This window comes from Chiloscyllium plagiosum, chromosome 20 (assembly GCF_004010195.1).
Source record: "Chiloscyllium plagiosum isolate BGI_BamShark_2017 chromosome 20, ASM401019v2, whole genome shotgun sequence".
NCBI classification, from domain to species: domain Eukaryota; kingdom Metazoa; phylum Chordata; class Chondrichthyes; order Orectolobiformes; family Hemiscylliidae; genus Chiloscyllium; species Chiloscyllium plagiosum.
The window spans coordinates 52,417,557-52,427,711 of NC_057729.1; the positions used below are offsets into that span (position 1 = coordinate 52,417,557).

A 10,155-nucleotide genomic window follows, 5' to 3' on the forward strand; every position below is an offset into this window, starting at 1 on the left:
ATTAATAGCCCACATGGGTTGTCAACAGGAGTTAGTGAAGGTTGCAGTCATCCAGTTCTAATTCCCTTTCTTTTATCCTCAGCCCTATAAAAATCCTGTGCCACAGTCAAAGATCATCAGACAACAGAACAGCGAACAATCAGTAGGAAACTGAAGGAAACATATTTGCACTTGCTCAACCAGGAATGATGGAAGGTATGGTGTATATATTTTTGATTAACATGCTCAGATGTGCTATGGCACACCTCTGGAGCAGGTGGGACTTGAACTTGGACTCCTTTCCCAGAGATAGAGACATTACAACTGCACCCTACTGGAGTGTGGCATAAGACTAGGAAAGATGATGAACTGTTCAGAGCCCAACATGGTCCAGAATCTGTGGAACAAAGAACAAAGAACAAAGAAAATATACAGGCCAGGAACAGGCCCTTCAGACCTCCAAGCTTGAGCCGATCTAAACCTGCCGCCTAATTCCTAAGCATCTGTATCCCTCTGCTCTCCACCTACTCATGCATCTGTCCAGATGCACCTTACATGAATCTACCGTGCCTGCCTCTACTATCTCTGCTAGCAACGTGTTCCAGGCACCTACCACCCTCTGTGTAAAGTACTTGCCGCGTGTATCCCCCTTAAACTTTTCTCCTCTCACCTTGAAAACGTGACCTCTCATTATTGAATCCCTCACCCTGGGAAAAAAGCTTATCTCTTTCTACCCTGTCCATACCCTTCGTGATTTTGTAGACCTCAATCAGGTCCCCCTCAATCTCCTTTTTTCTAATGAAAAGACACCTAACTCACTCAGCCTCTCTTCACAGCTAGCACTTTCCTTCTCTGCACCCTCTCCAAAGCGTCCACATCCTTTTGGTAATGTGGCGATCAGAACTGTACACAGTATTCTAAATGCGGCTGAACCAATGTCGTGTATAATTTTAATATGACCTGCCAGCTCTTATACTCAATACCCCTTCTGATGAAGGTAAGCATACCATATGCCTTCTTGATCACTCTATCCACCTGTGCCGCCACCTTCAGCGTACAATGGACCTGAACTCCTAGATCTGCTCATCAACTTTTCCCAAGGCTCTTCCGTTTACTGTATAATTCGCTCTAGAAATAGACTTCCCAAAATGTATCACCTCACATTTGCCTGGATTGAACTCCATCTGCCACTTCTCCGCCCAACTCTCCAGTCTATCTATATCCTCCTGTATTCTTTGACAGTCTCCTATGCTTTCTGCTACTCCACCAATCTTCGCGTCATCTGCAAACTTGCTGATCATACCAACAGTGCCCTCTTCCAGATCATTTATGTATATTACAAACAACAGTGGCCCCAGCACTGACCCCTGTGAAACACCACTGGTCACCTTTCTCCATTTCAAGAAACTCCCTTCAACTACTACTCTCTGTCTCCTGTTGCTCAACCTGTTCTTTATCCACCTAGCTAGAACACCCTGCACACCATATGACTTCACTACCATAGGGAACCTGATCAAACGCCTTACTAAAGTCTATGTATATGACATCTACAGCCCTTCCTTCATTTATCAACTTGGTCACTTCCTCAAAGAATTCTATTAAGTTGGTAAGGCATGATCTCCCCCACAAAAAACCATGTTGCCTATCACTGATAAGCCCATTCTTTTCCAAATACAAATAGATTTTATCCCTCAGTACCTTCTCCAGCAACTTTCCCACCACTGATGTCTGGCTCACTGGTCTATAGTTACCCGGAATATCCCTACTACCCTTCTTGCACAGGGGGACAACATGAGCAACCTTCCAGTCCTCCTGTACCTCACCTGCATTTAAGGATGCTACAAAGATATCTGTCAGGGCCCCAGCTATTTCCTCTCTCGCCTCTCTCAGCAACCTGGGATAGATCCCATCTGGTCCTGGGGATTTGTTCACCTTAATAACCTCTAGCCTACCCAACACATCTTCCCTACTTATGTTAACTCTTCCCTACTTATAGCAGAAGAAGTACAGCCAATCTAAATACAAACTGAACTGGCAGAGAGGCCAGAAAGGAACTGCTGCGCAATTCAGAGATGGCGCAATAAATCCCTGATCAAGAGAATCAGAGATACTTCTAATACAGATGGGGGCCATTTGACTCATTGTGCCCTGAATAACCCTTTAAAAAGCGCAGAACTGCGCAGTCCCACATGCCTTTATTTTGTCTACCAGTTCCTCCATAGTCCTCTTGCAATACATGTCCAACTCCATTTTATAATTGCTTAATCGTGATTTATTAAGCATTCTGCTCACCGAAGGTTTGACTGGGAAGTTCACAAAAATTGTCCTTATTTACTCTCATCTCCATAAGCTGGTGAGACCAGGGGAGCACACAAATTAAGGCAACTGGCAAAAGAACCAAATATTGTTGGAAGTATTGTTTTACGCGGCAGGGTGTGGAATGCACTGACTGGCACAATGGGAGCAGGTTGAATAGCAACTTGCAAGAGAGGACTAGACAGATACTTGAAAGGAAAATCAATTCCAGGTCTATGAGGGAGGAGTGGTATTAGTTGAATAATTCTGGCAAGGAGTCAGAACTGACACTCCAAAATCTATCCACCATCTACAAGGCATAAGTCAGGAGTGTGATAGAATACTCCCCACTTGCCTGGATGGGTGCAGCTCCGACAACACTCAAGAAGCTTGACATCATCCAGGACAAAGCAATCCGCTTTACTGGCACCACATTGACAAACATTCAATCTCTCTACCACTGGAGCTCAGTAGCAGCAGTGTGTACTATCCACAAGATGCACTGCAGAAATTCATCAAAGATCCTTAGACAGTACCTTTCAAATCCACAACCACTTCCATCTCGAAGGAGAAGGGCAGCAGGTATTTGGGGACACCACCACCTGCAAGTTGCCCTCCAAGCCACTCAGCATCCTGAAATACACCACTGTTCCTTCACAGTCATTGGGTCAAAATCCTGGAATTCCCTCCCCACCAGAATTGTGGGTCAACCCACAGCAGGTGGACTGCAGCGATTCAAGAAGGCAGCTCACCACCACCTTCGCAAGGGCAACTATGGATGGGCAATCAATGCTGGCCAGCCAATCAGCGACACCCAAGTCGCACACATGAATAACAAAAAAGGTCAGCCTAATACCTTCTCTGAATTGTACTCCATATTTCTTCAGGAATATAGGAAATATTCTGAGAAGTATTGTTGAATCAACTTACTTGATTTCATGTTGAGGAAAGACAGCCTCCTTGATTTGGACAGTAACAGGGATATGTTTCTCTGCCAGGAGCTCAGCGCACTGAATTGCTGTTTCCTTGTCTCCCAGTTCAATCGCTCTGCTCAGTTTCTGTGCAACAGCTTCCACTGTTGGAATAAGAAATGACAGAGGCCACCCGAATTGTTAAGACAGAGTGGGAAAAGCCAGAAAAGGCAGCAGGGAGCTATCATTGTCCAGTCTTTGCTTGTTCTAACTCCAAACCCCTTTGCTCTATTAGCCCTTTTCGGCATTTAATCAATCCTGCTCATTGTCCCACATAGACCTTCTCTGTTTTCTCTTTCCTCCCTGCCCCTCCTTACACCATTTCCCTGCCACTGTATTCACTTAAAATCTGTTAAACATTGAATATCTTCCAGCATTATTAAATGTCATTGTACTGAAACAGCAACTTTATGTCTTTTCTCAGCAGGTGATGGTGGACTCGCTGAGCAGTATTTCTGGCTAATGTTCCTGTGAGGCATCATGGGATGCTTAATCCTGTTTTAAAGGTATTATATAAATTTGATTTGTTATGGCTCACAATTCTAGACTTTGTAGTATTTTGCTTTTGTCATTGCTGAAACTTTCATTATTGATTGCGATCAGGCACTGATATTCTGAAATAAATATAATAAGCCGGTCACTGTGTCAAATATTTGAATGTCCAAAAGACATTGAGGGACACTTCAGTCTTCACCTTGTGGGTAAGATTAGATATCATACCCATTACAGCACTGCCATATTTTTTATCTCATTAATTGCACTGGAGTCAGTGGTCAGTGGGTTTTCCAATTGGCCAATGTGATTTGTCAGATTCTTGCACAGATGAAAATGCACACCACCTGGGACATGCTTTGACAGAGAATTTGACAGTGCAATAGAAATGTGTTGCTGAAGCTTTTCATTGTGCACTCATCAGGACACGTGCAAGAAAGCCAAATTTCAAACAATCACAAGAATTTGTATTGCATGAGAAAAGAGTGCAGTGAGACAGATGAATACCTAGACCACATGGACTGCAGGTCCAAGATGGCTCATCACCACATTCAGGGGCAATTAGGGATAGGAAATAAATGCTGGTCTTGCCACATTCTGTGAAGGAATAAAAATCAATTAGTAAATAAGTCAGCTCTGACTGGCCAAGACTGTAGGTTTCTAAGCTTCTGGGTTATTCAAAAAGGTGCCAGACTTGAACATGTTCCTTTAGTTTACAGGAATTCAGGGAACCCATACCTCCCTGCTGTTTTCTCCATGACAACCCGCGACAAAGCAGAATTGATTTGCCAACCAATCAGTACCAATTTCTCTGTAGTATTAATTGTTGTGATTGTTTGGGATTCTGGCACTTGTGCTGATCTGTGCAAGACAAATGGCTTCAGCCGCACACCTCTCCTCTGAGCAATATTCCTCCATTTCGGGTATGGTGCACTTATTACAGTCGAGTGTCTCATCAACTCGCTATCCTTTATGTCCGTAAGTGTTGGAAGGCCATTTAAATTCAATAAAGGCAACAACAACTCGTATTCATATAGCACCTTTAAACATCTCAAGGTGCTTCACAGGAGTACCAACAAAATGTAACATTGGACCACATCAGGAGATAATGGGGCAAAAGCCTCGTCAAAGAGATGGGGTTTTAAGGAGCAGTTAAATGGGAATGGGAGGCAGGGCATTGTTGGGGGGGTGCAGGAAGGTGAGGAAGCTGGTTAGAGAGGGGATTCCAGAGCCGAGAGACTTGGCAGCTGAACGCACAGGCACCAACAACAGAGCAATGAAAGTCAGATATGCTCCAGATGATCAGAATTGCAGGATGATCAGAATGATTAGAATTGATACCTTAGAGGGCTGTCGGCTGGTGGAGATTACAGAGAAACACAACAAAAAAGCCACAGATGGTTTCAAAAACAAAGATGGGAATCTTTACATTGAACTTGTGTTGAACCATGAGCTGATATTGGTGAGGATTTCAGTAGCAGATGAAATGATGTGGGCTGTAGACAGGAGATGTTCGAGAGATGGAAACAGGGAGCCTAAGTATTGAAGTAGATGTATATATATATATATATATATATATATATACTTATATATATAAAAATGATTTTTACAAGTTTGACCAAATGGGCAGATATCTGGTAAATGAATTTCAATGCAGATAAGTAGGAGGTAATACATTGTGATAGAAGAAACACAGACAGACAATACAGGCTCAATGTTACAACCTTAAAGGGAGTACAGGAGCAAAGGGACCCCGGAGTTCACATTTATGATCCTCCGAAGGTGGCCAGGAAAGTTCAAACAGTTATTAATCAGAAGGTTTTTTTTAATAAGAACCCTACAATGTGGAAACAGACCCTTCTGCCCAACAAGTCCACACTGACCCTCCAAAGAGTATCCCATCCAAGCCCATTCCCCATTACTCTACATTTACCCCTGATTAATCCACCAATCTACACATCCCTGGACACTATGGGCAATTTAGCGTGGCCAATTCACCTGACCTGCACATCTTTGGACTGTGGGAGGAAACTTGAGCACTCAGAGGAAACCCACGCAGACACTAGGAGAATGTATAAACTCCACACAGACAGTCACTGAGGCTGGGATTGAACCCGGGTTCCTGGCACTGTGAGGCAGCAGTGCTAACCACTTAGCCACCGTGCCGTCCCAAGGTTGAGGGGCCAAATCATGCTTTAGAGATCAAAGAGCAATACCTAAGTTTCTGGCAACATCTAACAATTGCTGATTTTGATCCATGTTTGTCACTGTTGCAGTGCACTGAGGTCAGATTCGGTAATCTCAGATAGCTGAATGGTTGGTTTTTGAGGCAGGGTGATGCCTAAAGTATGGGTTCAATGCCCACACCAGCTTCCTACCATGAAGGACTCTCCTTCTCAACCTTCCCCTGAGGTATGACAACCATCAGGTTAAACCATCACCAGTCATCTCTCTCTAATGAGAGAGCAACCTGATGGTCTGGCAGAACCATATCGACTTTTAAAAATCACACCACGGTTGGAAGTGTTACCTTTCAGCTCAGACATTATACCGAAGCCCAGTCTACTCTCTGAGCCAGAGCAAAAGATACATTGCCATTATTTCCCAGGCCAACATTGAGCCATCAATCAACAACACCAAAATAAATGATCACGTTGCTGTTTATATCACTTGAATAAAGCAAAATCCTGTGATTGCTGGAAATCTGAAACAAACACAGAACGCTGGAGAACCCAGCAGTCTGGTAGCATCAGCGGAGAGAGTAACAGAGTTAGAGGTTCAAGTTTCAGAACACTGTAGTTCTGAAGAAGTGACATACTGGACTTGAAATGTTAACTGTCTCTCCTTGGCTGCTGTCAAAACTGCTGAGCTTTCCAACATTTTCTGTGTTTGTTACTGTTTATCTCACCTTTCTGTGTGCATTACAAACATCAAAATGTACTTCATTGCTTTGAGAAGTCCAAACGAAATTCAAGTTGCTTTAATGGAAGCTCTCACTTCAGGTGAGATCCACACACTTTACAAACCTGCTTCGGTAAACTGAAAAACACCATGGTGACTGACACACTCACGCGATCCATATCAGACATCTTTCATTGCTGAAGAAAGTTGGCAGGTTGGGAACATGACTTCTTGACTCTTATAGTAGCAGGTGTCATTCAAAAAGGAATTCAGAATGGCTTCCTCAGAACGCGTTGAGAATGTGGAGTTCACAATCTCATTGAATTGCATGAACATAATTACAGGGAAGCAAGACAAACACATGAGAGCGATAGGAACAGAAGGGAGTACACACGATATCAGATGAAGAGGCTGGGAGGAAGCTTGTTTAGGCCCAGTTGGGTGTATGGCCCTTTCTGTGTGATAAAGTCTACGTAATTGGGGGTCAGTGCTCTTAATGCAATTTGCAAATGCATATCACTGTCAATGAAAGATATTGATATTGAGAAACTGACCTTTTTCCGGCAGGTCCATGTTTAGATTTTTTGAGGTCATCCTACTCGATGCTGCCATCTTTCCACCTCTGTAATAGTGTGGACAGGTCTCTCAGGATAAATGGAAAGAAAATACATTAACGGTAAATCAAAGGTAGAAACTGGGGCTTCTATTAGGGTGCGTATATGTGTTTTCTTCCCACTGAAGATTACACTAGCATTTCAACAACTGTGCTTCATGGTGCACATTAAAACAGGTTCAGGTGGATATTACCATACTTCCTCCACAACAACATCAAATAAATTACAGTTTATTCAAGTCATTGGTATTTGTGGAATTGTCAATTGAAGTGAGTGACTTACTATCAAGGCAACAGTTGATTGTGTATGATATCAAGGAACTACAGCAAAATTAGAATTAATGGGAAGCAGACAATTTTCTGCTGGTTGGAGTCATGCCTGGCATATAGGAAGCTGGTGGTAGTCATTGGAGGACAGTCATCTCAGCTCCAGGATATCTCTGCAGGAGTTCCTCAGGGTAATATCCTAGACCTAACCATCTTCAACTGCTTCCCTCCAACCTAAGGTCTGAAGTGGGGATATTTGCCATTGATTGCACAACATATAGCACCATTCCAAATGCAGCAAGATCTAAACAATATCCAGGGCTTGGGCTGAAAAGTGACAAATAACATTTGAGCCAGACAAACGCTAGATAATGATCATCTCCAATAAGATGGAATCTAACCACTGTCCCTTGATGCCATTACCATCACTTAATCCCAACCTATCAACCTTTGGGGGTTACCACTGACCAGAAACTGGACTAGCCATATAAATACAGTAGCTACAGGAGCCAACTAGAGGCTAGGAATACTGCAGCAAGTACTCACCTCCTGACTTCTCAGCGCCTGTCCACTATCCAGGAGGCACAAGTGAGGAGTGTGATGGAATACACCCGACTTGCCTGGATGCGTGCAGTTCCATCAACACTCAAGAAACGTAATACCATCCTGGACAAAGCAATCCATATGATTGCAAACACAAGCATCCACTCTCTCCACCACTGACACTCAGTCGCAGCTGTGTGTATTATCTACCAGATAACGCTGCAGAAATTCACTAAAGATCCTTAAACAGGACCTTCAAAATGCACAGCCACTTCCATCTCAAAGGAAAAGGCCAACATATACACCACTTCCTCCAAGCCACTCACCATCCTGACTTGGAAATACATCACTGTTCATTTACTGTCACTGGATAAAAATCCTATAATTCCCTCCCTAGTGGCCATTGTGGGTCTACCTACAGCAAGTGGACTGCAGCAGTTCAAGAAGGCAGCTCACCACCACCTTCTCAGGGGCAAAAAAATGCTGGCCCAGCCAACAACATCCACATCTCATGAGTGAGTTAAAACAAAGTTGTTTGTGAATGCTGGGTGAGAATTTCAGTATTCAAGATTAAGGTCCATGGGGTTTTGTTGCATTAAGGGGCAAGGAATATTGAGTAAGAGTGAGCAACTGGAGTTGAGGTTCAAACCAGCCATGACCTAACTGAATGCTGGATTATTAGAATCATAGAATCCCTATAATGCGGAATCAGACCATTCGGCCCATCGAGTCCACACCGACCCTCTAAAGAGCATCCCACCCAGATTCAACCCACTACCCTATAACCCTGCATTTCCTATGGCGAATTCATCTAGCCTGCACTTCCCTGGACACGCTGGGCAATTTAGCATGGCCAATCCACCTATCATGCACATCTTTGGACTGTGGGAGGAAACCCGAGCACTCAGAGGAAACCCACTCAGACACGGGGAGAATGTGCAAACCCCTCACAGACAATCTCCGATGGTGGAATCGAACCTGGGTCCCTGGCTAACCACTGAGCCACCATGCTGCTGTCAGCCACCATGCTGCCAGTCAAAAACACTGACTGGCTGATTTCTGCTCCAATGTTTTTTGTCTTTCAAGATCAGTGATATTTCCTGGGCTAAATGTTGCATTAAAGGGCAAGGGATATTGAGTAACGGTGAGCAACTCCGGAGGTGAGGTGCAAAGCAGCCATGACCTAACTGAATGCTGGATTAGAATCATAAAATCCCTACAGTGGGGAATCAGGCCAGACTTCACAACGGGATCCAAAAATTGAAGATAACACCTATAGTGATGATCTTCTATACACAGTTTCTGAACTGAAGCAGAAATAATAAAAACTGTTGATAAATAATAAAGGCATTTCAATGTATAAACACTGGTGGCTGGAGAATTAATGTAATAGGTTTAAGAGATGTGAGGACTCTAGGCTGCAAATTGACCAACCTTTACTTTCTAATAAGAAATCTATACTTCACGGTTTACATTTTTCACAACAAATAGTGCCACTATCGAAGCAGAATAAATTATTTAATTACCTAAAATGTGTTTTGAACATGTTATGTCATGCTTTAAAAACCCTGAAAACTCCAGGAGCCGAAAACCATTTGTTATCTTTTCCTACTTCCCTCCCTCTCCACACATAAAAGCATAGAACAGGTCTCAGAAACAGAAAATTTATCACTAAGAAACTTAAAGAAGACTTGAACACATACCTCACACTGTTTATTTTTCGAGGGCACTGAAGGATTGACAATACATCTTATATTAGGAATTAGGGAGTGATACGCTGTCAAAAACAAGCAGGCATAATCATTCACATATGAAAGAAAAAGTGAAACAACTCAGTGACAGGAAGTAAGAGGTTGTTTGTTGCAAAAGATTGAGGTTTATAGTAGGTCACAGACATGCCTGATTAAAAATAAAGGCATGAAGTCATTCAACATGTTTTAGCAGATGAACTCCCTTGACTAAAACTATTCCTACATCAATATACTTTAATGGGTTGTATTTTCATTTATTAATATTATTAATAATGAATGATTTGAGTGCTATTATTTGAATTTTAATTAAGTTAAAATCTCAAATTATCACCATTTGGTGCAA

General features: G+C 42.9%; 1 protein-coding gene across 1 annotated transcript in view; it reads right to left on the minus strand.

The window, feature by feature from the left end:
• Window positions 1-9,911, minus strand: part of rbck1 (RanBP-type and C3HC4-type zinc finger containing 1) — a 48,728-nt gene extending 38,817 nt beyond the window's left edge. Inside the window, exons 1-3 of the mRNA XM_043710078.1 lie at window positions 9,765-9,911; window positions 7,193-7,280; window positions 3,203-3,349 (exon numbers count right to left, since the gene is read on the minus strand). Of these exons, the coding sequence (XP_043566013.1) occupies window positions 3,203-3,349; window positions 7,193-7,250 (205 nt within the window). The 5' untranslated portion in view covers window positions 7,251-7,280; window positions 9,765-9,911. The remainder of the gene's footprint in view (window positions 1-3,202; window positions 3,350-7,192; window positions 7,281-9,764) is intronic.
• Window positions 9,912-10,155: the final 244 nt, after the last annotated feature.